Source organism: Gamsiella multidivaricata (assembly GCF_025024155.1).
Source record: "Gamsiella multidivaricata strain RSA 2152 chromosome Unknown BC939scaffold_12, whole genome shotgun sequence".
Classification (NCBI taxonomy): Eukaryota; Fungi; Mortierellomycota; class Mortierellomycetes; order Mortierellales; family Mortierellaceae; genus Gamsiella; species Gamsiella multidivaricata.
In genome coordinates this window covers 163,291-191,268 of record NW_026251720.1, presented here as the reverse complement: position 1 = coordinate 191,268, position 27,978 = coordinate 163,291, and the positions used below count along the sequence as shown (strand labels likewise).

General features: G+C 50.1%; 9 protein-coding genes across 9 annotated transcripts; 4 read left to right on the top strand and 5 right to left on the bottom strand.

Annotated features, from left to right (window-relative positions):
* Positions 1 to 426: 426 nt before the first annotated feature.
* BC939DRAFT_474455 (uncharacterized protein) lies at positions 427 to 1,002 on the bottom strand (the record flags this gene model as incomplete). The annotated part of the gene is made up of 3 exons (XM_051558422.1): positions 427 to 544; positions 625 to 859; positions 966 to 1,002. The coding sequence occupies 3 exons, from the start codon at positions 1,000 to 1,002 to the stop codon at positions 427 to 429; spliced, it is 390 nt and encodes a 129-aa protein (XP_051415284.1).
* A 1,654-nt stretch (positions 1,003 to 2,656) lies between these two features.
* BC939DRAFT_442310 (uncharacterized protein) lies at positions 2,657 to 4,735 on the bottom strand. The gene has a single exon (XM_051554365.1). The coding sequence runs from the start codon at positions 4,366 to 4,368 to the stop codon at positions 2,902 to 2,904; it is 1,467 nt and encodes a 488-aa protein (XP_051415283.1). The 5' UTR covers positions 4,369 to 4,735; the 3' UTR covers positions 2,657 to 2,901.
* A 307-nt stretch (positions 4,736 to 5,042) lies between these two features.
* On the bottom strand, positions 5,043 to 8,157 carry BC939DRAFT_442307 (uncharacterized protein). The gene is made up of 2 exons (XM_051554364.1): positions 8,074 to 8,157; positions 5,043 to 7,948 (listed from the first exon to the last, which is right to left on the bottom strand). The coding sequence occupies exon 2, from the start codon at positions 7,909 to 7,911 to the stop codon at positions 5,050 to 5,052; it is 2,862 nt and encodes a 953-aa protein (XP_051415282.1). The 5' UTR covers positions 7,912 to 7,948; positions 8,074 to 8,157; the 3' UTR covers positions 5,043 to 5,049.
* A 185-nt stretch (positions 8,158 to 8,342) lies between these two features.
* Positions 8,343 to 13,764, bottom strand: BC939DRAFT_442305 (ras guanine nucleotide exchange factor domain-containing protein). Its single transcript, XM_051554363.1, has 6 exons — positions 13,016 to 13,764; positions 12,497 to 12,647; positions 11,955 to 12,130; positions 9,316 to 11,661; positions 8,747 to 9,210; positions 8,343 to 8,630 (listed from the first exon to the last, which is right to left on the bottom strand). The coding sequence occupies exons 1-6, from the start codon at positions 13,271 to 13,273 to the stop codon at positions 8,576 to 8,578; spliced, it is 3,450 nt and encodes a 1,149-aa protein (XP_051415281.1). The 5' UTR covers positions 13,274 to 13,764; the 3' UTR covers positions 8,343 to 8,575.
* A 1,243-nt stretch (positions 13,765 to 15,007) lies between these two features.
* On the top strand, positions 15,008 to 16,761 carry BC939DRAFT_442302 (adenosine kinase). The gene is made up of 3 exons (XM_051554362.1): positions 15,008 to 15,196; positions 15,278 to 15,331; positions 15,716 to 16,761. The coding sequence occupies exons 1-3, from the start codon at positions 15,114 to 15,116 to the stop codon at positions 16,608 to 16,610; spliced, it is 1,032 nt and encodes a 343-aa protein (XP_051415280.1). The 5' UTR covers positions 15,008 to 15,113; the 3' UTR covers positions 16,611 to 16,761.
* A 1,377-nt stretch (positions 16,762 to 18,138) lies between these two features.
* On the top strand, positions 18,139 to 20,189 carry BC939DRAFT_38500 (uncharacterized protein). Its single transcript, XM_051551799.1, has 9 exons — positions 18,139 to 18,206; positions 18,379 to 18,495; positions 18,583 to 18,680; positions 18,802 to 18,938; positions 19,045 to 19,127; positions 19,244 to 19,283; positions 19,391 to 19,478; positions 19,562 to 19,957; positions 20,044 to 20,189. The coding sequence occupies exons 2-8, from the start codon at positions 18,439 to 18,441 to the stop codon at positions 19,851 to 19,853; spliced, it is 795 nt and encodes a 264-aa protein (XP_051415279.1). The 5' UTR covers positions 18,139 to 18,206; positions 18,379 to 18,438; the 3' UTR covers positions 19,854 to 19,957; positions 20,044 to 20,189.
* An 800-nt stretch (positions 20,190 to 20,989) lies between these two features.
* On the bottom strand, positions 20,990 to 23,298 carry BC939DRAFT_393847 (iron-sulfur clusters transporter atm1; the record flags this gene model as incomplete). The annotated part of the gene is made up of 5 exons (XM_051552116.1): positions 20,990 to 21,111; positions 21,210 to 22,203; positions 22,306 to 22,564; positions 22,680 to 22,866; positions 22,956 to 23,298. The coding sequence occupies 5 exons, from the start codon at positions 23,296 to 23,298 to the stop codon at positions 20,990 to 20,992; spliced, it is 1,905 nt and encodes a 634-aa protein (XP_051415278.1).
* Positions 23,299 to 24,065: 767 nt separating this feature from the next.
* On the top strand, positions 24,066 to 26,266 carry BC939DRAFT_526374 (uncharacterized protein). Its single transcript, XM_051561361.1, has 2 exons — positions 24,066 to 24,575; positions 24,665 to 26,266. Exons 1-2 carry the CDS (start codon positions 24,192 to 24,194, stop codon positions 26,225 to 26,227), a joined length of 1,947 nt encoding a protein of 648 aa, XP_051415277.1. The 5' UTR covers positions 24,066 to 24,191; the 3' UTR covers positions 26,228 to 26,266.
* Positions 26,267 to 26,396: 130 nt separating this feature from the next.
* BC939DRAFT_442293 (translocation protein Sec62-domain-containing protein) lies at positions 26,397 to 27,723 on the top strand. Its single transcript, XM_051554361.1, has 2 exons — positions 26,397 to 26,745; positions 26,876 to 27,723. The coding sequence occupies exons 1-2, from the start codon at positions 26,616 to 26,618 to the stop codon at positions 27,541 to 27,543; spliced, it is 798 nt and encodes a 265-aa protein (XP_051415276.1). The 5' UTR covers positions 26,397 to 26,615; the 3' UTR covers positions 27,544 to 27,723.
* Positions 27,724 to 27,978: the final 255 nt, after the last annotated feature.

Here is a 27,978-nt window from a genome sequence, read left to right as displayed (position 1 = left end):
ATCACCAAAAACAACTGATGGCTTCATAATGCCTATGTTTTTCAACTCTTCTATGATTGCGCGATTGAGCCTGATATTCTTTTTATGTTGAATTTGGAGGCAGCTTTCCGAAACACCATGGCCTTTAAACTCAAAGTTGACAAGCTCCACGTCTCTGCTCTTGAAAACTAAATCAACCTTCCTGCCAAAATTGGCGAAGTCAGAAAACTCAGCATTCAGTATTTCTTGGGTCGTCTTTGAAGACACCAAGACTGTCTCGCCACTAAATAAACACAGATAGATAAAATAGAGGCAAGGATTAGAATGTAAGAAAGCAAATGCATAAAAAAAGACGGGCAACTAAAAAAATAACAACAGCGCCATTAGTCAAGGAGCCAATAGTTCACTGCTGAGTTAACCTGACCCGGAGTAAATTGACAAACCTCTTCATATAAACTGTTGATTGAGCCATATAGAGATCAGGTTCTCCCACACAGAAACATAGTCTGCCTCTGAGAAGGCGTGAAGACCCTCCTTCACCGCAGGTGATATGATAAAGCCACAGCTACAATCGATTAAAAGAAAACGTTAGTTCAAGTGCTATAACGTCGAGAGAAAAAAAGGAAAAGGAAAAGAAAAGCTTACATAGCGTCAAGTGCGGACAAGATGCAAAATTCTAGACAATCCAATTCATGGAGATTGGCCATCATCCTCAGTAACTCTTTTCTCAGATGCTTTGGGTCCTTATTCTTAAGAAATATTGCGAACAAGGGCTCTAGAATCGTCGTCAATTCACCGGTGGAAGACCACTGCACTGAGCACGAATCTCTGGCTCGTTTTAAAATATCCTCCTCGAAATAGTCTTGAAGTTTCGGACCAGCTAAGTCCAACGTGCAAGAAAGTGCAACACTGTATATGATGTTAGAACACAGTGGAAGGATAAATATGAAGAATCATACGAAATTGACGCTTAATATTTCGCTTACAAGGCGTCTTTTTCTGATGAGACATTCTCTCGGTCATGTTGAAAGCAGACAAGGCTGTCTAAAGCCAGTCCGTAGAGGCCACGACGTGTTGGCGTCAAATTCGATATGTCTCTCTCCGCGACCTTCATCATTCCTCCTCGATGCTAAGCACAAAAAAAAAAAAAATTACTACGCAGTCTCAAAGCTAATTGCTTACCATGGCGCCGTCTGAAGCAGTAATACATACCACTTTATGCGCCGCATCCAGCAACCACTTGTAGGGCTCTTGCATATGTATTTTCCGCTTCTTTATTGCAACCAGAGAGGTAATATCCGTGATGGAGGGTGTTGACGCTATGGACGCGGACGAAGATGAGGTTGCTGATGTGGATGCGGATATCGATGTGGACATCGATGTGGACGTGGATGTGGACGTGGGTGGGGATGCACCGGCACTGTTAGCGGGAGTGATAGATGCTGCGTTGCTTGAAGACTCTCCACTGGTGGAAGGGTTCAGGTCTAGGGTCCAGTTTGAATGTAAACATATCAATAAGTAGGACGATGAAAACATCTACACATCACACACCAAGAGTATACAAGTATACATACGCTGCTGATATTCGCGAAATTCACGGTTGTGCTGATATGCTACTGCCAACTTTTCTTCCACGACCAACGGTTTTAATTGTCTGTTGTAGTTCTACGAATTTGCGGGACAAATTTACAAAACTTAACAGCAGTACATATAATTGTGCTAGTGACTTGCACAGACAGAGAAGATCGTCTTACCTCTAGCATCTTCAGCCCCTTCCAGAACTCAGAGCGTTCTCTTTTAGAGTTATGATATGCGGCAATAAACGTTGGCTTATTGTCAACGGCGACCAGCCATTCCGAGGACGCGGAACCTTCTTGGTACGATTTGAAGCCATGTTTTTTAAAAAATCCAACCGGTGTTGCCTTTTTGCCCTTTTTTTGAATATACTGAAGAGCCATTTCACCTCTCTTTGGGGGCACTAGATTGTTCCAGGTGTTAAAAAGTATCAGTTCATTGATGGTATGCCTTTCTTATAACCACAGCATTGATCATCATGAAACCCCTGATTCATAGCGCTCAGATAAGGCGATGGCATCCACTTTTGTGCAACATCATTGACATCCCTCCTTTCAATGGTCAACCAGAAAGGAGAGAATGGCAACTAACTGAGGTCAATCTCCGACTCTATCAATCGTTCATCTCCAATAAATAAAAATGAAAGAATAGGTAGAGCCAACAATAAATGACCGCAGGCGATGGGATGAACTAACGGCACCACACGTAGTAGCGCCGCAATGGCACTTACTGCCCACTCTGATCACCTGCCCGACCAACTAGGCACCGCAGAGCTGCTGTATTGGAAGTAATAAATCAAGGGCGCAATACAGAAAAGAGAAAAGAAGCCTACTTATCTTATAGTGGGTTGGCGGTGAGAGAGAGAGAGAGAGAGAGAGAGAGAGAGAGAGATTGTGTGTGTATAACAAATAGGGAAGTGGTGGAGTAAAATAAAACGCGCTTAAAAAAAGAAATAGGCAAGTTATGCGCTCAATAAATAATAATAATAATAATAAAAAAGGTGGAAGCGAACGATTACGATGAGATTGATGCGCGCGAGGACAAGGTAATGATCGAGAATGGCGATCGAGGGAGGAGTTAGAAAAAGGTGGCAAAGTGGGCTAATTTGCCTCTGTACGTATACTCGCATAAATTCATGCCCATGTGGACAAGGTGGACACGGCGTGATTTCCATGGCCATCAAAAAAATTTTCCGGCTCACTAACTATCACTCTATCACTTAATGCCCCACAGTTACAGTGACTCTGGGTAAAGATGGGATGCTGCCTTTTATTAACTAACGCCATTCATTGCAGCGAACTATATTACAATCAGGGATAGTGCACAGGATATTGATACAAATGCTTTTCAAGCACGTGAAGCCGACGAGGCTGTAGCTTCGTACGGTGGAGGGGGGACCGACATATCATCGTTCTCCACCGCTTCCCGCTCCAGCTCTGGACTGTGAGCACCGATCGCGGCCATCGGTGGCGCAGAAGGCGCAGGCCTAGAGGACGACGACGACAACGACAACGCAGACGAGGGCGGTGTCGCACCTAGGGACAGGTTCGACATCGAGTACACCAGCAATGGATCCTGAGGTCCGATGTTCTTTTCGCTCTTCTTCTGCTCTGGCTGTGGGGACGGTTGGCTTGAAGGGTAGTACGGCGAGTACGGCTGCATGAAAGGAGGGATCACTTGCATAGGAGGCTGGTAAAGCGGTTGCTGCTGTTGTTGCTGGGGTGGGTGCCCGGCCTGATAGATCAACGGGGCAGGTGCAACTGTCACCGTCGGACGCAATTCTTCCTGCTGGTGATGGGAGCCATCTGTAAGCAACGTCCTCGCTACACCACCAACGATCCGTGGCCCCAAAGTGACGAGGCCGAACGGAAAGGGTACGTGGACATGTCGTTCCTCCCTCCGGATCTCCCGTTCCAGACGTCGTCTCTCCCTCCGCTCATGTCGATTCAAACACTTCTGCTCCTTATAAAGCTGACGATTCAAATGCTTTTGTTGCTTTATCTGCTCGTGTTGAAGAGCGAGCTGCTCTGCCGGTGAGAGTTGGCGCGGTGGGTAAGCCGTGACCACCCCGTGGGACATTCCCGGATGCTGCTGCTGGACGGGAGCAGACAGAACCGACGGTGTCGCATATACCTGGGCACCACTTCCACAGCAACTACTGCTGCCGCAGGGGTCACCGATGCCGTTGCCTCGATCGAGTCGCTCGAGTTCGTTCTTGACAGCCGTGAGAGCCTGCTTGGCCTGGTGCGAGAGTCCGCGCTTGAGTTCTGTGGCCTGGCACGAGAGTCCGCGTTTGAGTTCTGTGGTCTGATGCTTGATATCGCGCTGGAATTCTGTGCTGTGGTGCTTGATATCGCGCTGAAGCTCTGTGCCGTGGTATTTGATATCGCGCTTGAGTTCGTTCGCCTGATTCTTGGCCTCCTTGTATCGGTCCTTGGCCTCTTGTTTCTCGAGCTTCGCCCGCGCCTTCGCTTCGTTGCGAAGCGCCTTTTCTTCCGCCTTGCTTAAAGTGGTCGAGGAAGAAGCCGTGGAAGACGACGATGTTGATGAGGACGCGAAAGAGGGTCCGAAGGGAGAGGGCCTGGTGTGCGTGATGGTGATCCCTTGCGTCTGATACGTCAGAGGTGATTGCTGTCGATGTTGCTGTTGTTCAACTGGTGGCGGATAGGTTGAATTGCTGGCTGCTGTTGGGGGAGTGCCAAGGGAAGCATCTGGGTTAAAAGGTAACTGGGAAGGCGGGTGGTTTTCGATGTTGCGGTCGTTCTTCTGCTGGCCCTTCTGCTTCTTGTCCATGTCTGATAGGGAGGTCGTCATTTTTCTGTATCGTTCTTATGGTTGCTTGATGCTGTTGCTTGGTCTGGCTGATGATAATGAAGGAGATGGAGGTGGGAAGCGGCGGTGCGGGGAGTATTTATCCCATCCACGAAGAAAGGGCTCACGATTTTCATTTGTGATGACAAAGTCCATGTGCACACTGCGCTGTTCCCTGTGCGCTCAATGGAAAGGGGAGTAAAAATAAACTTGCCAGCCAAGACTTTCGTTCCAGATGCCAAGAAAAGCCCAATTGCAGGCATCCTTCCGAATAGACTACAGACATGCACTACTAGCGTTTCTTTGCCGCAGACAAACAAAGTGTAAATGACATTCATTTGTTCCTTTTAGAACACCACTATTCCCTCCCTTTGTTGTCTGGCTGTAAGGTAAAAAAGCGCTTTTGGAATTCGATCGGGACAGAGGGCTGTTGTTTCCTATGCCCCCGGTCTCTCTCCGCCCCCATGCCCATGTCGTCAGACAACGGCCAACACAAACATCCCATATCTATCAAGAACCGTAGAAATAAAATTTAAAGTAGTACAGTGCCGATAATTTGCTGTTGACCCATGCCATCATGGACGACTCGTTTGCAATGGAGTCCATATTTATTGTATTTCAAACTCGAATAAAAATTGTTGTGTTTGTAAAGGAAAAAAAAAAAAAAAAAAAAAAACATCATCATCATCCTTCTAGGAAAAACTGGTCGCCATACCAATCCAGGCACCACACTCTCAAATGCCCTCGTCGGCTGCTGTTTCCACCATTCGGCCTCATACGCCTCGCGCGCTGTTTCTTTGCAGATTCCCTGTCATCTCCCTTATATCCATACTCGAGCGCCAGGTCCAAATACACACCGCTCAATTGCTCGTCCCAGCTCACAATCTCGACCTGCCACCCCAAGTCTAGTGCGCGTCTCACAATCGCCCGGAACCCATCCCCACCAAACTCGCTTACACATCCATCGCCCGTCGCCAGCACCATCGTCGCTGGCTCGTTATCAAACAACGTCTCAAGCATCTTCAAGTGCAAAAGCTCGTCCACTCCTTGCTCCGCCTGATTCCCCCTCGTCTGTCCTTGCGTTGCTCCACCACATACATCATCCTTGTTCATCTCTCCACGGCCCGCTGTAGACGCGGCCCTGTTTCCTGTCGTTGATGACTGCGTACTAGGGTACCGGAGCTTCTTGACCGGTATCGGAAGCGCGCCGAGCTCGCCTGGGAGATATCGTTTGACCCGTTTCAGAATAATGGCCTCATAATTGTGTTCCAGAGCCGCATCCAGCTCCTGAAATAATGGAGACGACCCCACAAGGACTTGCCGGGCCACTGGTCGGTTCCTCTTTAATATATCGAAAAATGCTCCGTACTTGAATTTCGGAAACTTGCCTTTGACCATCCTGGCTCCTGACGATGAAACAGCCGGTTGCTTCTGAAGGCGAGGCCATTTCGCACACTGCTCAGTGGTGACCTCACATTCCGCGTGGTCCGTTAGGGTCGAGCCGATCGCGGAGCCCGAGTGGGTCTCGTCATTGACAACGGAGGGTTTAGTCACCTTGGCCGCAATGTGCGGACGACGAGGATAGACGATTATTTCTTCGTCCGAGTCCGTGTCGACTCGATCTTGCCGTTCAACGCCTCGAATGCCCTCAATTGGCGTCTCCTGGACATTAGACCGCGGTGGTCTCTCGGTAGGGTTTTCTTTCTGGTCATCAGTGCGTTTCACATCCGTTGGTACCATTGACCCCATCCTTGCGACATCCTCCTCCATTCGAATTGCTTCGTGCCTTTGCTGGTAGTGATAGAATCCCGTCAAGATGTTCGAGTTGTCCACAAAGATAAACACCCGTTCCAATGGCACAACATCCACGACCGCTACTCTCTTCTCCACGTGGGTTGGCTGTTGTGCTTTTGGGTCGGCTATGGCAACAGGTTTTGTCGAGACAGTGTCCGGTTTCTCCGAAATGATAGTCTTGGATACCTCTGCCTCTTTATTCTCCGTCTGCTCCGTAGCATCGGTAGCGAAACCGACCATCGACTTGGCCAATACTCCTTCCAAAAGCGACTTGCCCTTGGGCTCCAGAAAAGCGTTTCTGACCCTCATCGCTAAAAGATGTCTCCCAGCGACCTGATCCTCGCTCAGACATTGCATCGAGGTCGTCAGATCCAGGTCGGTCTGGGCAGTCGTGGGTTCGGTCCAGGACTCGCGCTCATCATCCGTGCATGCCCTCCAAAAATTCCGATAGTGGGACCGAGGTTCACGGCTCGCTAAAATGGGTTTGAGCCCTGGCAACTGTTCGTAGACATCCTCGACATCCTCGTCCGCGGGTATTCGTTCCTTTCCCTTGGCTGACGTAGGTTTCGGTTCGTCGACCTGAATTCCCTGGCGACTTTCCTGTTCTCGTTGTTGTTGTTTTTCCTGTTTTTCCTGCTTTTCCTGCTGTTTCTTTTGCTCCTTGATGAAAAGTGCCTGCATCTCTTTCAAGATTTTAGCCGCCTGCCAAGGCCTCCATTTCTTGGCTACAGCCGTGCGTGTGGTACGATTATTCAATTCTGGGCCTGTATCTCTGATCAAATGTTTGTCGGTCGTGACAGCGGTGGTGGCGCTGACAGTCGCACGTGTAGAGTCGGCAGAGGGAGCCTGGCTCTTATTCAAAGTGTTATGGATTCCGGAAAGAAGCGTGCTTATCTCTGGAATAAGTTCTGGCTTTTGCCTCAGCTCCGGCTCCGGCTCCGGCTCCAGCTCTAGATCTGGCTTTGGCTCTGCGCCCTCTTTTTGATCGCATTCTGAAGAGACCCAGCCTCCACCAGAGCCGCTCGTAGGCTCGTCGATGGGAAGAAGTCCCTTTTTCATGGGCTTGCTGCGGGCCCGTCGCTTGGTGGCGGTTGTCTGATAACAACCATGACCGTCGTCGTCAGGAACCTTTCGCTCCGTATCCTGACTCGGGTCTTTGGTGGCTAATCTATCGACTTTGCTTGCAACATCGGGACTTGACATTGTGTGGGGCTCATCACTCGAGTGAGAGGTGGAATCCATTATCAAATGGTCTGGGTGATATACTGGCGCATAGTCGAGTGATTGATTTGACAAAGTGTCATAAGGAGGTGTAGATTTGTTGGCGACCTGCTGTAGGTTGCTGGGTGCGACTCGATGGGCGGCCAGGTATCGGAGAGCATTTGAAATATTCCCAAGTGTGGTGCCAGGGTGCTCCGTTTCTTGGTCCACAGTCCTTGTAGACAGAAACGTCCTTTCGAGGTTCAAATATGAGAATACAGTGTCGAAGTCCCCTAGTGAAAAGCCTGGTTTGCTGTCGTCCTCAGCTGCAGTGTGAGAAAGATAGAGTGTTTGATCATGGTGTCTATCGCTACTGGTGCTTTGTGGTTCATCCAGGGTTGTGTGATAGTTGCAAGTGGGTGTGCTGCTGCGGTGGTGGCGGTCCCCCATAGTACTATTGATTTTGCTGTTGTGGAGGAGGAGGTCGGGAAAGCTTTGGCAAGTGTCGGCGTTGGTGTTGACAGGAGGCGGGTCCCATGGCCAGCAGGGCATATATGTCTACTTGACCAAGAGATAGAAAGCAGTGGACCTTTTGAGTGCCAAGCGTGAGAGTCAAGAAGACGGCTTGGGCGTATAGAGGGACAAAAGGGGCCTTTCCAAACTGTGTCTTATTGCTGTTTTAGTCTTCCTGCGTCCCTAGTTTCCTTCACTTACCGCCACGATAGGAAATGGAGGGCACCAAAAGGCGTCTTTGGCTGAGGAATATCTATGGCAGGGGCGGCAGTAAAGAGAAGGAACGAAGAAGAAAGTGCGGTGTGATGCCTGCTCCAGAATCAGGTAGTTCTTTGGCTGCGCCACAATTCCACGTCTCCACTTGCTCGCAAGAGAGCAGTGGAGGAAAGCGCAAAGCGGACATGCAACGCGATGTAATGCGACATCAAGCGTCTTCAATTAATACAACCATGCGACACGATATCAAACTTGGTTATTAGTTAAAGGTGTATTGAGAAAGACTAAAAGCAAACGCAAAGCTACGGGCACTCGATATCCAGAAAATCAGAAGCAGACAGGAAACAACGGCGAAAGCCGATAAAGGGAAAAAGAAAGATGAAGAAAAAAGAATAGAGAGAGGCAGAGCACACGATGGAGGGTATGAAGAAATAAAAAGCAACGAGAAAATAAATAGGTTGGGATTTCCTAACAAGTCGTCCCCTGTTTACAACATGCCGGACTCTGTCAGCATACGAGCAATCTTTTCGTCTCCGCGCTCACTGAGAGTATAAAAAAAAAAAAAAAAAAAAACCGTAGGAGCGACTTGGTGAGTTCGCCTGATTTGGCTACGAAAATACGCTCATGTTGCTCTTGCAAACAGCAGTGAACGACTTACCGAGGCTCCAACGCAAGACTCATGTCATACAAATCCGCGACCGACTTTGTGCCGTCCATACCGCGGCGGATGAATGCCTGGATCTCAGGCACAGGTGTCAAACAATAAGGAACAGACTGATACTGCTGGATCTCACGAATCACCTCCGCGGTCTTAACACGCTTGTAAAAGTTGATGAGGTGGTTCGATTTTTTTAAAAAGTCGCTGTTGCCGTCCTGGATCATCACCAGGTCCGTCAGATACATGCCAACGAAGGGCACGCATGGTGGATTAGCCGAGTGCAGCTCCTCTCTATACTCGGCCCAGTTCTTGGCCACGCCCATCAATGTCTGGAGCTCCATGAACGACGTGATGGTCCGCTGAGGAACCTGCTCCCATGTCCGCTTCAGACGATGGATTGGCGACAGCGACAGGGCTGCCATTGCTGCTGAGAGCACAGAGAAGTTGTTGAGTTGCCGCAGTTTCTATATATATAAAAGGCGAGAAAAGTACCATCGTTAGCACGCACGCGTCGATGAGAGTAGTCCAGGCATATCGTGCTAGCTTAGTCCGAGACATCTCTTTGTTACCTCTGCAATCAGAACAAGGTGGCGGATCACCAGGACACGCTTCCTGATCTCCTTCTCGCTCAAGACCAGCTCGTTGATCCAGTTGGACAAAAGGTTGCTGGTCTCAATCATCTTCTTGATGTTCACGGCCTTAGCGGCCACCTCGGGATCATCGCTTGTCCAAGCCTTGGCCAGACACTCCACAGGACGAATTTTGTTGTACACAGCAGCCTCCATGATCGTCAACTGGCGTGCGAATTCTAGTGGGTCGATTTCCAAGAACTTGATCTTCTTCAGGTTGCGAGGTGTGATTGGCTGGGGTGCCTGAGTTGTCAAATTCAGCACCATCTTACGGAACGCTCCATCGGATTGCTCGCGCTTCTCGACCAATTTAATGAGCTGCACAGCCGCAAAGCTCATCGTATCCTTCATCGCCGTCGATCCCGAAAAGTCTTTGATCATCGAAAGCGCTTCCTTGTCATCGACCTCGTCCTCAAGGTAGTAATTCTCGAGCCATGACTTAATAATGTTGAAGACACGCAGACGGATAGGCGTCAACTTCTTCTCAGTCCAGATCTCCAGCTCCTCCGCATCCAGACCTGCAGGTGATTGAATTGTAAATCGGAGGAAAAGGTGTTGGAACAGCTCCTTGGTTGTCGTAAAAGAGCGGTACGAGAGCAAGAAAGTTGCAATAAAATTCGAGTCGAGTCCATCGTGCAGTGTCAACCGCTCAATCAATGCTGGAAGCGTTCCTCCTTTGACCTGACCCTCAGCATTCAAAATGAGGTCATCCCGCTGGTAATCATAGTCTAAAAACCATGTCTGTGCCGAAGGGCGCGTTGGTGCATCGTCCCCAAGAATCTTCTTCAACTTATCGCCACGAAGATCGTACCGTCCTGGAACACTACTGTTCGCAAAGTTAGAGCCATTTCCATGGATGTTGCCTTCCAAGGAAGCTGACGGAGGGAACGGGTAGCCACCTTGTGGGGCACGTCCCGAATATTCTGTGCCTGCGGGAGTCTGTGTTCCTGAAGTACCACTGAAGATGGATGGCTGGGATCCCACGCGCGTACGTTGTGAGGTCACATCCGAGCGAGCGTTGCTGTTACGAATAGATAGCTCCGGTTCAATATCAGAATCGTGATCATAATTGTAGTTGCCGTCCGGTTGTGGCGCCAACGATGGTTTTCTTCCGCCTCCATAAAGATCAGTTGATGCCCTGTTCAGGGGCACGTTTGCCTCAGCTATCTCTTTCTCTTGGATCAAGACACGCGTTGCTTGCGCGAGACTCTGTGCTGCTTGGTCTGTTGACAGGGTTGTGGCGAGGGCCAGTTCCAGAGTTTGACCAACAGCCAAGAGATCAGTTGCAGACTGAATGGCTATGACCAATGAGGCGGTGCTCCTATGCAGAGCTTGTTTAGAGTTCTTGACATCCATAAATAACTTCTCTGGGATACGGGGTTGCTCAGCAAGGGTAGAGGAACTAAAGTCTGTGACCAAGGTTAGAAGTGAGCCTAGCTGGGAGACTGTTTGCCGGGCCTGGGTCACCAGCTGCGCGGACTGGGACGAGTTCATGACTGGGTTCGTAGCCGAGATACCGATAATGCCGCTGCTGCGGAGAGAAAGCGATGGACTCTCGATCAACTTTTCAATTTGCATCGCCAGGACAGATACAGCCTTGGAAGCGCTCTTGGAGTAGTAATCCAACTGACTAAGAATGCTTTGGGTGCTCATCTGCGATCCAAATACCTTGCGGTCGTTGGAACTGGGGTCGCCTTTTCCGGACCCGTTCGAAAGCGCCCTGTTTAGCGACAGAGACTCGGCCTTCTCCTTGAGCGGGCTCTTGACGTCAGTGACAAGCCGCGCATCCACCTGGTGAACTGTGATGTTGGCTGCCATTGCCGTCGTCACATAGTTCTGAGCCGCAATGCCGACTTCGCGAGCATCAGCCAGCAGTTTGGCCACGGCGTCAGATGCAGGCCAGACACCAGATGCCATTTTTGCCGAGAGCACGAGCTTTGAAAGGGCGGCCATGATCTGGCGATGGTGCATTTTGAGACCACGGTGCTGACGCATGATTGCAGCATCTTTGTCGACAGTTCCTGAGGCGTAGAGCATGACGCGGATAGCCTCGACGACGATTGAGGATTGGATGAGATAGTAGGGCTTGTAGCCGTTTTCGGCTGAGGAGACCAAGTTCTGGACCGCGGCGGCAGTGTGTTCGGCGAGCGAGGTCCAGGTGGGCTCAGGATCGAAAGGGTTGGGCAAAAGCGGCAGTGGAGGCAGTCCCTCGACGGACTCCTGTGGCGTTGGGGCGAGTCCCGATGGTTTCCTGACAGCCGCCAGGGTCTGTGCTTCGGACGCGTCCTATTGATCAAGGGAGCCGGGGCATATTAGGGCGTTGTTTATATGTTTCAAATGCGGCAACGGTGCTCTGATTGGCTGGATACAGATCCGCGTACAGAGCACACAAAAAAAAGATCCTCGACAGCGCGAGATGATCAGGTGAGTGAGACCGATAAGGTTGCGTGGCAGACAAGCCGCGAGAGCGCTGGTCGACAGGCTGCGCGCGGCAAGGGCACCGATGGAAATGCCATGGCCAACAAGAAGCAGCGCGAGGAGGAGGGGGGGTTTTTTTTTTTCCCGACCCTAGAACATACCTTCAGGTTATTGGCGTTGTGATGGTTACTGGATGATACAGAGAGACGGCCATCATCGTCTTCATCTTGGCCCTCCTGTATTTCCTGGCCTGCGTCCTGATCCTCGTCCTCGGCTTCTGAATTGTACCAGCCATTCCCGTTTGAAGTCGACTCGCGCACCGACCATCCTGCCTTGCCTATATCAAAAAGGGGGCAAGGGCGGAGAAAAGAAAAAAGAAAAGAGTACAATAAGTACATTGCACCTTAAAAGTCTCTCCTACAGCTCTTTGCATAAATCGGCAGAAACAAATATTGCAGCGAAGACAAAAGGGATATCCAAATGCTTTTTTCGAACGAGTCGTGATACACGCATATGGCATCTCAACATCACCAGCTAGCGAGAATAAAGTCGGGGTCGTGAGGACTTCGCAGTTATCGTTTTCTTTATGCCGTTCTGAAGCCCCTGCCCATGATGTGTGTCTTCTGGAAGCATGCTAAGGGCCAGTGTTACTGACTCCTGTATCATGAACTGTCGAATCCCCAAGATGCCAAATTGTACTTGCCTGATCCCTCTTGGTCACCAGTGGCTGCTGTCCCCATGCTTGCCTGATCCTCCGACTCTGGAATGGTCCAACTTGATTCCTGTGTCCTTTGGTTATAATAAAAGACCTGCCCATCAGGCGTTGTTTGAGGTAGCCAGAGATCATCGGCGCTCTATCAGAGGATATTCAGAAACAATCAAAAAGGTATTGGTCAACTCTACGCATATCTTACGGTAAGATTTTAGCCGTCGCTTCTGCCCTTGGACATCGGTTGATTTTTTCATGGTCCTGTGCTGAAATATGGCCCAGCAATTGCGTCGCAGAACGCATAGCCTTTGGGCGTAGACCCCTGAAGCTGCCTGCAGTATTGTGAACCCTCCCTGCATTGTGCACTCTCCTGTATCAACTGTCCTCTGCTTTGGCCTAGACTTGTCGAAATAGCCTCTCAGCAGAGCTGATTCTCCGGGCTATGCTAGACGGCAGCTAGCTCTACGCACTCAATTAATAAAGTCCAGAGACAGGGCATGGGAAGATACTTACATCGAGATCGTCTCCCTCTGCATACTCCTCGTCATCTTCGTCCTGGCTGTCAAGGTCGTCTTCGCCCAAGACCTCCACATAATTCGAGGGGAACCAGCCTTGCCGACCTTGGCAGTAGCCAGCCCACCAACCCGACTCCAGCTGAGCCAGGACTTGAATCACATCATCCTTCTTGAACGTCAAATTGGTCGCGTCCTCCGAGTCAAAGTCGTACAGCGCCCTCACGAGGACCTGTATGTCGAGACTCTCCGAAACCATTGTTGCTCTTGCGCCGTATTAATGGTCTTCAGCGGTTGTCAATAGGTGTCAATGGCTGCTAATGGCTCTGTACCAGTGTTCTTGAAAGAGTATGAGCGCTGTGTGTGCTAAGGTTATCGTCAAGTGAGTGAGAAATGTCCGAACGAATTCTAGCGTGAATCTATGGCGCGTTTAGACAACGGCGTCTTGTGAGGGAGGACGGAGGGAGACGTGAGCGTGGTTGTTTGTGGGGGAAGGACAGCAGCTGTTGGTCGATACGGTAGTAAAATGTTCCCCTGTGCGATGTGTGGGGGGTGTGATAAAACGTAGAATGTGGAGATTGTGTAGGATATGAGCGGGAGGTAAGCGGATGGAGACGCGGAGAGGGAGAGAGAGAGAGAGAGAAGGATGAGAAAGGCGGAGGGGGGATGGAGATGAAGAAGAGATGATGGAGACCCAGGGACGCTGGGCGGATGTAGGAGTACGGCTCAGCACACCCAAAAAGTGAGGAGACTCAATCCGCTTGAAAAAAACGGCACTTACCGAAATAAATAAGAGAGCAGTTTGGGGGGGGGGGGGGGCATAGGATGGAGAAAAGAAGGACGAAAGTCCTAAGGCATCTTTGTCATGTTGTCCCCCCCTTTGCCTTTTTTTTTTTAACCCAACCTTGGGCAAATGTTCAATGAAAAACCTTGTGTAAATAGCCCTTACAAGGGATATTTACACACCAATCCACCAATCCACCAACTCGACACCAATGGCATCAAAACAATCGTCTTCTTGGTGAAAACCTTCTTTTATTTCCTCTGCCTGCTCTCGACCATTGCTTCAAAGCGAACGAAAAAGAAAAAAATAACCAGAAGGGCGATTAAAGGGCCACCCAGGCCCTCGCAGGAGGGGCCTTCTCTCAATTGTCCCCTTCTGAAGAGGACGGCAAAGTGAACGCTCTACTCTCTTTCACTTCAGGCCGCAGACTCTTTCCTGTATATGCCTCTTTCTCTGCTGGTCCGTCTCTGAAGTACAACTGCTGTCGTACTTTAATGTTTCTTTAAGCATTCCATTCGATTATGTGTGCTGCATTTCATATAACTCTGTGCGGGCTGGCTGGTTTTTCACTCTTGGCGCCGTCATTCGTGGCGAAAGCATTTGGCTCGCCTTTGCTTACTCCTTTTGTCCAATTGCAACACAACGGCACATGTGTGCTCTCTTGGAGAATAATGTACCTGAAACAGATTTCTAAAAACAATCATACAATCAAGCTATCAAGTAGACTACGCGCTGTTGTCTACGCGTTTGTTGTATCCGATGATATAGCGCCCTCGCTTTCTCTTGCACCATCGAAAATATACGTTTTTCCGGCATGATCTAGATAGAGAGAAGACCATCAGTAGCAACGGACGGATTCCATCAGGACTTGTGGTCTCCCACTGCGGGCTGTAGCATGCAGTCTATGCGATTTGTAGATCTCACGACATCGAGATGGTTCTGACGGGGGAGAAGGGAAAGAGGGAGAGAGAGAGAAACGAGACACAAGAGAGGAGAGCGAGGAGAGCGAGGAGAGCGAGGAGCGAGGAGAGCGAGGAAAGAAGACAGTGAGCAGAGAGATAGGAAAGGTTATCTCGCGCTCTCTTTTTCCCGAGGTGGGGACATCTCCCCCACTCCCCCACGTCACCGCACCGGGAGAGAGGTCCCCCAGCTGTGTATGTGTACAGGCCATGTAGGCTGTCATATGCGAAAGGTCTGTTTTCGTTTTCAGCCCCATCGAATTGATTGTTCTCACACACACCCTCACCCACCTCCCTTCTCCCTCTCTTTCCTCCACCCCATCCCGTTCTTCTTTCGGCAGCAGCACCAGCCAGTCATGACGCACTCCTACCCCCTCTTCTGCATGGGCAACCCCCTGCTCGACATCCAGGTCAAGGCTGACGAGGCCCTCCTCGCCAGGTAACGCGAACAAGCGTGTCCGAACCACAACACGTCTCCAAAGCAGAAAACTAACTCCCTTTACCCGCTCCTCGTATACAGGTACAACCTCAAGTCAAACGATGCTATTCTCGCCGACGAGTCCCATCTCTCGCTGTAAGTGATGTCCTCTTCTTTGCTGGAAATCTCCTAATCTGCTGCTGCAGCACTGGACGAATCAGAGCAGATCACTGCACAACAGAACAGAGTAGAGCAGAGCAGAGCAGTGCAGAGCAGAGCAGAGCAAAGCAGAGCAGTGCCAAGCAGAGCAGATCCGAACTGCAGGACATAACCATTCCCTCAAAACACACTTCTGTAAATAACATGCCAGCACAATTGGGGAACCGGGAGCATCAGAAGGATCAGGGACTATCAAGGACAACGAACGACGCAATGGGGTCGAGAATCATTAGCAGAGCAGCAAGAGCGATAAAAAGGGCACTCTACAATGATCCACTAACACGGAATGACCCTTCGATCTGTACATATCCATTAACAAAGCTATGAGGAGATTATCGATTTCAAGGATGTCGTCTACGTCGCTGGCGGCGCCAGTCAGAACACCGCTCGCGGTGCCCAGCGTCTCTTGCCCCCAAAGTCGGTCGTCTATGTCGGGGCCACTGCCCAGGACGTTTTCCGCGACCAGCTCGTTGCTGCTGCTACCGTTGATGGTCTCACCACCGAGTACGTGACCATCCCCGGTGATCTCCCTACTGGCACCTGCGCTGCCCTGATCTCGGGCCACGACCGCTCCCTCGTCACCAAGCTGTCTGCTGCCGAGAAGCTGACTGTTGACCATGTCCGTAGCGACCGCGTTTGGAACTTGGTCAAGGGCGCCCGCGTCTACTACGTCGAAGGCTTCTTCCTCACTGTCACCCCCGAGGGTATTCTCGAGATTGCCAAGCACGCTGCCGCCGAGAACAAGATCTTCACCATGAACTTCTCTGCGCCCTTCATCCCCCAGTTCTTCACCAAGGTCCTGGATGAGGTCCTTCCTTATATGGACGTTGTCTTTGGTAACGAGGGTGAGGCTGAGGCCTATGCTCTGGCTCATAACTTGCCCGACCCCAAGGACATTAAGGCCATTGCCACCTATATTGCCAAACTTCCCAAGGTCAACACCCAGCGCGAGCGCCTCGTCGTCTTCACCCAGGGTGTCAACAACACCATCGTCGTCAAGGCCGATGGCACTGTTCAGGAGTACCCTATCATCGCCATCCCCGAGAACGAGATTGTCGACTGCAACGGTGCTGGAGATGCCTTCTGCGGTGGTTTCGTTGCCAAGCTGGTCCAGGGCGCTGACATTGCCACTGCTGTCGCCAAGGGTCACTACCTCGCTCACGAGGTCATCCAGCAGGTCGGACCCACCTACCCTTCCAACCTCAACTTGGACTAGACTCATCATATGCACGCCATGTACATGTACATATCATATAGCCAATAAATTCGTCCTGCTTATGTGAATGAAGTGCCACCAGTTCTTGAAAAACCTTGATCAGTGACTGCCCAACTATCCCAATTGAACCAATTAACCAACAAGAGCTGGCAACCTTCCTTTTCACAACATCGCTCTGAACTCCAGCAACACCGGACCGATCGACGCGCCATTGGGATTTTTGCTTTTACTCATCCTGTGCAACTCATCGAGGAACTTGAACCAGCAGGCCATCTCGTTTGGACGCCAAGGGAGACACAGAGACCAGGATGAAGCACAAGACCCGAGCCCCAGCATCCTCAGCACACTCAGCTCCAGAGACCTATGTCATCATATCAGACTCGGAATCGGAATCAGACTTGGACTTGAACAGAGCACAGAACAAGACCAAGATCTGGCCTGAAGCCACCTTTGGCGACACCGCCCGTGATACCGCCTCAGATGTCATCTCGATTTCCTCGGACGAAGATATCCCTGACGACTACGGCACCAACTGCATCGATCTCTCGGACGGGGATGACAGGACTATGGAAAAGGTCAAGGAAGTTATCAGCACAGCAATGACCTTTCAGGGCACGATGGATAAGGTCAGAGGGGTCGTCACTTCAGCACTGAGTAATTTGCCAAGAACCAATGCTGAATCCACACTTTCGACCCCAAAGTCGGAGGCAGTAGAGGAAGGACTAGATACCACATCGGCATCCCATTTGCACGAAGCACCACTAAACCGTACGGCTGAGCCATCTCATTCACCAAAAATGGAGCCAGAAGACGGACGATTCTCGCGCATGTCAAGTCCCTCAGGGGAGAACGGGCATCATTCGCACTCACCAAGGCTCGACGTAGAGGCAGAAGCAGGACGTCTTCGTTCGCCAGTATACAGAGCAGAAGAGACGCATATATTCAAGTTTCTGCTGAAAGCCGCTCACAGCGTTAAAAAGGAACGAGCCATCTTGCCGGAAACCAGTGACGACGCTGAATCCATAGAGAGTGATGTACCTGGACTTCAACAGCATGGGATCGATGACACAGAATCGGAAGAATTTGACGAGGATTTTGACTACGAGGCCGACGCGTTGCTTGGCGGCGAACTGGAGGTATGTTGGCACATGTTGGCTTTTGCTAGTCAGGATAACATTTAGAAAGCATCGTTTCGGGTACTCATTTTTCTTGTTTCGATACGCATAGATCGCCTCAAACAGAAAGTGGAAGGCCCCACCGGAAGTCGATTACATAGACTTGATGAATAAATCCTACCGCTCATCAATGGATCGTGCCTTGGTAAGAAGTTGCCTATCTGAGCAAGCAAGCAGATCAAAGGCGCAATTAACATTGAATCGGACATACTGATGCTGATACGACGACAAAATCGCTATAGAGGTATCAGCTCGAGATGGCCGCTCAAAAGAAACAACATGCTAACCTCTCAAGTAACCTCGTCAGGCCACGAGTGAAGGTGCCATGGGGATTCACGCAGGAAGAAATGGAGGTGGTTTTTTCGCAGGTCGAAGAATACACGAGGATGTTGAGACCGGTTGACTGGAACGCCGTTGCAAGGTAGGCTCCATACCGCTTCTCGCATGCTATCATCCACATACTCTTCAAAAGTATGAGAGCGGTCGATGTGTTGCTCAATGTTTTCTTCTATGTCAGTGAGGTTTTTCGTTTCACGGGCTACAAAAAGTCTGGGCAAGCTTACCTCGAAGCCTTTGAATATGCGATCGGGCAGTTCAGCAAAGCACCACGCCGCAGTGAGCCCGATCTCACTACGCTGCACAGTAAGACATCGATGGTCAGTCTGTTGAGGATGCAGGAACGGAGAGTAAAGCAACAACATGTCATCAAAGTAAGTGTGGAGCCGATGGTTATGAACGGATTAACAAACGTTTTTGGTCATATTCCAGGCAAACTAATAGTATCTTCATGTCTGTAGGACATGCTGCTTTTAAAGAGAACGGGGCAGTACGACTGCGCCACGACGTTTAACTACGCCAGCGGGAGTGTAGTAGATATGGCGTTCAAGGAATCAACGTAAGTATGTGGCATGAGCTGTGGAGAGCTACTTTATATATTCGGTCAGGACAATGGTATTTATTCCCTTTCTCTCTCTCTCTCTCTCTCTCTCTCTCTGTCTGTCTGTCTGTCTCGTTAGATTCAAGCTGGCGGTCGCCAATGTCACAACTCAGGACATCTACAACCGTCAGGGCAACCTTCTTCATTGCGACCTCGAGAGGGGCATCACAAAGCGTCTGCATGGACACTGGCGGCAGGGTGAAGATCCAGAACAGCGTACGTCCGTGTGTAGACATGATGATTGATTGACGCGTCTTCCGACTGTGGAATCGATAGTGAAACTGACTCACATAATGACCTCTTTTGCACTTGCGATATGCAGAGCTCACATATACAGTCAACGACATCAAGCTCTCATACTCAAAAGATTTCTTCATTTCCGGGGCAGATGACCGCCGAACAATGGTATATGGATCGAGAAGAGTGCTTCCAAGTTTCGAGCCTTTGCGGAATGAATTATTTGGAGAGATATAAGTGTTCACGCCCTTGCTCACGATGGCTTTTTTTGTGTCTCATGCTAGATCTGGAATGCAGAAACAGGAGCGCATACCAGCACGTTCAGTAAGTTGACTGGGACGAAAGGATTTCCTAATGCACTACTTTATACCCGGATGACAGGCACTCATATTCATGTTTTTTTTCTCTCTTCATCTCATTTATAAAAAAAGGCGACTGTCAATTCAAGATCAATCGAGTGGCGATCATGGAGGACTCTGTTTACCATCAAGACGTTTTCGCCACCTGCTCCTCAGATGGGTATGTTCTACAAGTAGCTAGACAGACGCAGAACATCGATATATTTACTAACGCCTTCTTATTTGTGTTTGTCCTCGCAATAGTTCTATCGATATCGCTGCATTGGATGAGACGGGTCAAGTGGCAGTGAGAAATCGACCGTTGGTCGTACCTGGCGGAAGGAGAGGTATTTCTAGTATCAGTTTCGGCTATGGTCACTTTTGGGACTGTCTGGCGGCAGGACTGGAGGGATTAAATAACGGCCTCAACAACGATGGCATGCAGGGACAGGTAACACGCACAACTAACGCAAATATGGAGAAAAGGGTGGTTTCACAAAAAAACTCTAATTACTTATTTGATGGCTTCCTTGAAACGTTAGGTGGCATTTTATGACGCAAATTCGCTAACAAGAGTGGCAATTGGGGATTTGGGTTTCCGGCATGTCGCCTCTGCTCCGACGTCAAGGAGTGTCTCTTGTTTGTCCTTTTCGTCAACAGGTAAATGAACGCGGGCGCCGATGACAAAGCGCAAGGACCAACACCCAGACAATGCAACTGACACCGGACGCTTGAACTTTTGATAGGAAAACATCTTGTGTGCGGTACTTCTGGCAGAACCATCGCAGATGACGAGCAGGGCGACGGCATCGTGCGAGTTTTTGATGTTGAACGAGCCAAGGTAGTCCAGCAAGCCTTCTCAAACCATGATGACGTGAACCTGGTCGAATTCAGCCCCTGTGAGCGGTACATCATCAGCTGCTCGCTCCATAATGAGGTCGCAGTCTTCGACCGTCGCTTCCTCAGGGAACCGCCGCTGCATAGGTTCCATCATTTCCGTGGAGAAGATGACGACTCGAATGCGGGCATTACTTCTGCACTATGGTGGCCTACAAGCTATCTGGGTCCGACGCAACTCATGCTGATGACGGGTGGAGGCGACGGTGCGGTCAAGCTGTGGGATATTCGAAGAGCGACTGAGGATGCGGAGATTTGGTCGTTCGATGCAAATATGGGTCCAATCGCTCGTATGGTTTCGTCAAGATCCTTTGAGCATCTGGTCGTGGGCGCAGACACTGGTGCAGTCAGTGTCTTCACTCTGGACCATGGTCTCGTGTCCAAGTACAATAACCAGCCCATGGCACTCTATACTGGTGATGAATAATATCTCCCGTTTACTGCCAACCGGAAGCACGACATCAAGTCCCGCCAAGGTCGATTCTGCACCGGAACCCGACACCTTTGCGACTTTTGTGAGCGTTTACAAACAGTTTTTGGTTACAACCCCACGGCATACCTATCACCCATCTGTACACTACATGTAACAAAACATATCTGTTTGGAAAGACAACTTCCTCGATTCAAACGAGCACTTGGGCGCAGCTGAAATGACAAAAAATAAACACCATTAAAGCGCATCGTCTAATCTATCGTCTTGAATATAATACTTTTATCCATTGCAAACATAAGAAAAAAAGAAAAAGAAAGAGAAAGAGAAACCATAATAAGAAGGAGAAGGAGAAGAAAGAGGCCTTAGAAAATGGCTTCGCCCTCCTGGTTATCCCACATTTGGCGGTAGACTCCACCCTTCTTAAGCAGCTCTTCGTGACGACCGCGCTCCGCGATCTGACCTTCCTTCAGCACAATGATTTCATCTAGTCAATCCACGAAGAGAAGCAAATACTCATGTTAATATCATTAATGAGCAGTGGCCGGCGTAAACGGTAGACTGCAGTACAGAGCGATATGTTACCTGCGTCAGCGATGGTCCTCAGTCGATGCGCGACAAACATGCTAGTGCCGCCCTTATCATGCAACACCGAGCGAATGTTGGCCAGCAAACTTTGTTCCGTATGGGTATCCAGTGCTGAAGTCGCCTCGTCGAAGAACCAGATGGGTGTGTTCTTCAGGATAGCTCTCGATAACGCCACGCGCTGCTTCTCTCCTCCCGAGAGCATCAAGCCGCGCTCTCCGACCTTGGTCTCGTATTGATCTGGTAGCTTCATAATCGCGTCGTGAATCTTGGCCCGCTTGGCCGCCTGGAACACCTCCTCGTCCGATGCAGTGACACGGCCGTACTGGATATTACGCTTGATCGTCGTGTTGAACAGAGCCGTCTCCTGAGGAACGACACCGATCTGCGACCGCAAGCTGTCCAATGTCACATCGCGAATGTTTTGGTTGTCGATGTAAACGCCTCCATTCTGGGGGTCATAGAATCGGAAGAGGAGACGGAGGAGCGTCGATTTTCCGCATCCAGAAGGACCCACAATGGCGACCTTCTTTCCTGCGGGTACCACAAAACTGATGTCCTTCAAGATAGGTCGATCTGGATGGTAGCCAAAGACAATGTTCTCGAACCGCAGCTCACCACCCTTGGCGGCCAACTGAAGTGCTGGTGCATTAGGCTTCTCTTGGACCTTGACATTAACGCTCTGAAGATTGAACATGGTCTCCATGTCGATCAGAGCCTGGCGGAGCTCGCGGTAAACAGACCCCAAAAAGTTAAGTGGCAAGGACAATTGGAAGACAAGTTGGTTGATCATCACCACATCTCCGACAGTCATCGTTCCAGCGAGGACTCCTTGGGCGGCGAGATACATCATGGCAGTCAAGCTGGTCGAGAAGATGATGTTCTGACCAGCGTTCAGGGCAGCAAGACTGGACGCGATCTTCAGGGACGACTTTTCGTACTTGGCGAGCGCCTCGTCATACTGTTTCAGCTCGAACTTTTCATTGTTGAAGTACTGTTATGCACAAACAATCGGTAACTTCGTATGAGTAAAGATCGTCTTCAGGCCGGCAATAAAGAAATTAACATCTGTATAATTAATTTTCCCTTGCAGTACCTTGACAGATTCAAAGTTGATCAGGGAATCCACAGCGATAGTAGCAGCCTGGTTATCAGCAGCATTGGCCTGCTTCCTGAACTTTGTTCTCCAAGCAGTAGTTTGAACGGTAAACCAGGCATAAGCTGCCATCGTGGCAGCCGTGACAGCAGCATAGGATGGGCCGAATTGGTATGTCAGAATACTGCAGACCATAGTGATCTCGAGCGCAGTTGGCAGCAGATGAAAGACCATTGATGAAAGCAGGAAGCTGATGCCTCTGTAATGCGGTTACATCCGCAGTGCGATATATATAGGTGATAGTAGCTGTACGTTAGTATTTAATGATAAGCAAAGTGCATAACAGGAGATGGATTTGATCACGATGCACATACTTGGTTCCTCGGTCAATGGCGCGACTGAGACCTCCGGTTTGCTTTGTCAAATGGAAAGACATATCGAGGCGGTGCAGGTGTTCAAAGACGTTAGCAGATACTCGTCGGATAGCCTTCTGGGCCACAGCAGCAAAGACAGCATTACGGAGTTCGCCAAAGATTGAGGATCCAGCGCGAGCCAACCCATCTGATTATTGCAACAATTGCGAGAAAAAACAAAGGTTAGGACCTCATCAAGCAATTGCAACAATCCGTCCATGACACAACGCTACTTACAACCAAGAATAACGGCGCCAACAACGCTGAGGACTGTGGATTCGACAGGAAATTCCACATTCAGGTTATCAATGATTTCCTTGAAAAAGAATGGCACCTGGACGTTCAAGATCTTGCCCATAACCAGCAATCCCAGCGCGGTCACAACTCGGATCTTAACTCCACGGTCATCCTTTGGCCAAATGTAACTCGACAAGTCCTTGAAAATCTTCCAGTCCAAACGGTTCTGTTCCGCATTGGACTTCTCTGCGGCCTTTGCTGCAGTCGCCGAAACGCTCGATGTCGCTAACTGCTGTCCTTGTGCAAGCAGGTTTTTAGAAGAGTTGATTCCAACAGTCCCCATTCCCACATTTGGTCCTGATTCAACGCCACCTTTACCAGCATTGGGAGGTGTAGGTTCTTGGTTATTACGAAGCCGTGGTGCAGAGGGTCGAGTGAACGATCGTCTTTGTGTATGGTTGCTGACAAGGGAGTTCCCGCACGCAGATGGTCGCCCGGTCTATCATATTGGTCACACCGCATTCAGATACTGCTTTCACTGCTAATTGCCTGAAGTATGATCCAAGAGCACGGCGACAAAACCAGGTGAAACAAGATGTACCTGCTGCATGCGATGGAAGCGGATCGAGGCCGATTGAAATAGGGAAAGGTTGCTAAGTTCACCGGCGACTGGTGCGCTTAGTAGCGACGAAGATTGGCGGCAATGGATCTCACGCACCATTGATACGGTGGCGTTCCTGATTGGGGCCGTGGACGTGGACGCCAGGGCCGAGACCAGCTTCCGCAGCGGCGCGCGACTGGCGCGTGCGCATGGGCCCTGAAGGATCATGAGCAAGGAATGAGCAGTGATGCGACAGGAAGACGATCCCTGAGCGATCGGAGGGGTCCTGTCAGGGAAGAGAGTGAGAGATAAGGGGGCGAGGGTAGGGAGGTGAAGGAGGGTTCGACGGGAAGGAAGCGAACTGGGCCGAAGATAGCGAATGGATCCGACGCAACGGCACAAACGCCCAATTTACACAACTGATGTCACAGCACCCCAGTTCGTATATGGCAACTGAATGAACAAATTCCTGCAGTCACACTGCTCATTGTCCTGCAGCGTAAACATCCCCCCCCCCCAAAAAAATACCGCACCGATCCTCACCTCCTCGATACAACGATCTACTATTCAAGGAAACAAGAAGCAAGCACAGAAGAGGACGCAAGAGGAACACTAGCACACTTTCGTTACAATCCATGTCGACTCTACTCAGGATCCCTGGGCTATCTGCTCGGAGCAGCCTATCGAGGACAATCCTTGGTTCAGGACATTGCAGGCCACTTTCGTCCACGCTGCCTTTCAGGAACAGAACATGGGCCACGAATGCCTTCTCAACCAGCTCGCCAGCATCATACTCTCTCGAAAAGAAGTCTCTCAGTAAAAAGATCACCATACCCAAGGATCCGTATCTGCTTTCGGAAAAGGTCGTAAAGTTCGCAAAGAATGGCAAGTTGGATGATGCCATCACCCTCGTCCTCGAGGCCCCAAAGAGCCGCCAGAATGAAATCGTATGGAATCACCTTATCCAAGAGTCTTCTAAGCTGGGGAAAACCAATCAGTCTTGGCAGCTTCTGAGCGATGTAAGTGTAGTGAAACCAGTGAGAGAGATGTTCAATAACAGGATCAAAGATTCAGAGCACTCATTTTTATTATTCTTTGTCTCCTGTAGATGAAGAAGAGAGGGTTTGAGCCTAGCGATCGGACATATACCATTCTGCTCAATGCGCTTGCCATCAACACGTCGTCTCCTAACAGTGTCTCTAGAGCAAAAGCCCTCTATCAACAGATGCAGGACAGCGAAGACACACTTCCGACGGCAACCCATACCAATGCGCTACTCAAGGTCTGCGCATACAAACCGGATTATGAATCTCTGCAGGAAGTCTATGAAGGTATGCCCAAATCAGGACCCAGCGCTCCTGATGTCGTTACATTCAGCATCCTCATCAATTCGTTTGCGCGCATGGGTGGCGACAAGGGCTTTGAGATGGCATGGAAGATCTGGGAGGATTGTTTGGAAGCCAAGACAAGACGTCCGGATGAAATCGAGATAGACCAGGCTTTGGTGGACGCCGTCCTGTTGGCCTGCAGACAAGCCAGGAGCTCGTCGTTTATCAAGAGAGGGTATCGCCTTGTGGAATCATTGTATGGTCTGAGTCTCACATCATCTGGATCGGCGGGATCGGATCGGACATCTGCTACGGACCGTACCATCTCGCCTGGAAAAGCACTCGGCCTTGGAACTATCTTGAGAGGGGACACCATTCAGCCTAGGACAGTTGAACTACTTGTTTCCATCAGCGCGAAACTCAAGGAGTATCGCAAGGCAGAAGACATCATGGAGCTCATCCGCACGAACTACCCTGACTTCAGACCCGATTCTCAGCTTCTGGCCTCATTGATGCATCTCCATATCAGTACGAAGGAATACAAAAAGGCAATACAAAAGTGGGACGAAATCAACATATTCGGCCTTCAGCACACCCCAGCAACCTTCAAGCAAGGCCTCGACGCAGCACTTAAGATCAGGAGCTGGGACAAGACGCTAGAGATGTACACGGAAATGAGGAATCAGATTAGACAGAATAAGAGCATAGACACAAATTATCGCCGGCCAGTGAATCCTCTTGTTGATCACCAGGATGCCTGGACGTTAGCTTCGACTTTGAAGTGCGCTGTCAAGACTAAGCACATTCCTGAGGCAGTACAGATCCTTCAGGAGACGCGCTGGACCAATGTTGTACGGAATACTCGGTATCCTCGGGCGAATGCAGATGTGGCGGAATTGGCAGTCAAGATCTACACTGGCGCACTGAAGGCAACCAATTCGAACAAGGCGACAACGTCAAGCACAGATCGAGACGAGCGATGGCAATTAGGCGAGGAAGAGCTCGAGAAGGAGCTGCAGACTGCCAGGGATCTTCACACACGCCTTGTTCAAACCCTGGCCAGGTACGATGAAGAGAAGGCAAAAAGGGAGACGGAGGATAAGGAGGCTAGCAGGAATAGGAGAGTGCAGCGCCCTCCTTCGGTAAGCTCGACCAAAGAAGAGGAGCCAGGGTCGAGTTGGCGCGAACTCGGGAAGGACGAGGGAAGCGACGGATACCGGGGACAGAGGAACAGTGGAAACGGCGCCAATCGCCGAGGCCACCGCGACGGCCGCAGCAAAGAGCGCGGTGGATTTGAAGCTGCATTCCGGCCCTCGAAGTCGTTTTCGCGTGAGGTCTACTAGGCGACAAATAAACGTCTCATAGAGTAACTATGCTAACCATGCTAATGTAGAAAAGGTTTCTATCCACCATTCGCGCGATTTGTTTCAGACACCATGACACCATAAGAGTGCGTCCAAAAAAGGGAGATGGAATGGCGCACTCTGATTGGCTCCCTCTAACTGCAGGCTCCTGGGGAGATCCTGATCGCCGCACAAGGGGGAGGCAACAAGCACGCGCTGCTCTTCATCATCTCTCCATCCTCATCTTCATTCTCATCCACCCCTCTCCTCCCGACACCGACACCGACACCGACACCGACATAGACACTCTTGCAGCGGAGACTATACACAGGATCGCAACACTCAGCACAGCAACTCATCAATCGGAGCAACATCACCATCGTACACCATGGAAGCCAACGGACCCCCCGAGCGCCCAAAGAACCTCTGCCAGGTCGCCGACTACCTCCTTAGCCCACAGTCTGGTCTTAAGAAGAGGGATGGCGTTTTCAACGAGTCGCGAGTGACCTATTTCAGAGGTATATACATCTCACAGAGAGCTGCGTTTTATTCATCCCATATCTTTCTTCATGTTTCGGTTGCCCGGATCACCTTTGGAGTTCTAACACCCATGCACCTTTTATCTCTCAATCTCTTTTTCCCCCACAGGAAAGGGTGCTGTCAACGCCCTGCTCAAGTCAGAGTTCCGTCAAACCGCAGTAGGCAAGGAATTGGGCGAGTTGACAAGGGAATCGGCAGCACAACTTCTTGGATCTATGATCCCACACCAGTTCTTCCTCAAAGTCGAGCGCCCCTCCGACCCTGATATGCCCAGGAACATGCTGCAGTTGGTCCAATACCAGTCCTTTAGTGAGGACAGTGTCTTTGTCTGGCGGTACGAGGGCTCCCAGCTTCGGACACATTTAATGGCAGGAGGCTTGCTGCTGATCGTTCTTGCCGGAGTCATGTTCCCACTTTGGCCAGTACCTCTGCGCCTTGGTGTCTGGTATCTGTCTATCGGTGTGTTAATTCTGTTGGGTCTGTTCTTCGCCATGGCGATTGTGCGATTGATCTTGTTCATGATTACCTGGGCGGTACTCAAGCCTGGCATCTGGATCTTCCCCAACCTGTTCGAGGACGTTGGCTTTGTGGACTCGTTCATCCCTCTATGGGGCTGGCATGAATCTGAGGAACCAAGGCAGGCCAAGGGTGAAAACCAACAAATCACTGGCGAAGAGGCTCAGGAGGTGGTCCAGACACAGGTCATCAGCGAGGAGACGGCAGAAAAAATCACTAAGCGCAGACCAATGGTCGAGGATGCAGTCGATGAGGAGTAGGCCATCAATATTTTCCCAGCGCTGAATGCGGATGGGTTTTAATGAGGAGAAGTGAAGGGAAGATAGGGCTCGAATGAATTTTTCGTGTCATTCCTCTCTGACGCATTACAGAACGCCCATACATCTATTACGAAATTGCAAATTATTTTTTTTATCACGCAAATAAATGGCATTACAGCATCTCTTCTTTCATGGCACCGTTTCTACCCCTCCATTTCTTTGGCATTCTTTAGGGTTGGAATAAGGGCCTAGGATCCCCCCTCCTCCTCGAGGACATACCAACAACGAGTCATCAACGGCAGAGGGTGCAATAAGACAAGATCGAGGGTGGTATTCAGTTTCGATGTCAATCAAGAGTAGCACAATACCTTTACATTTCATGCGGACCGTTGGCTTTAGGAACAAGACGCGCTTCATTTCTGGTTGGTAAAAGAA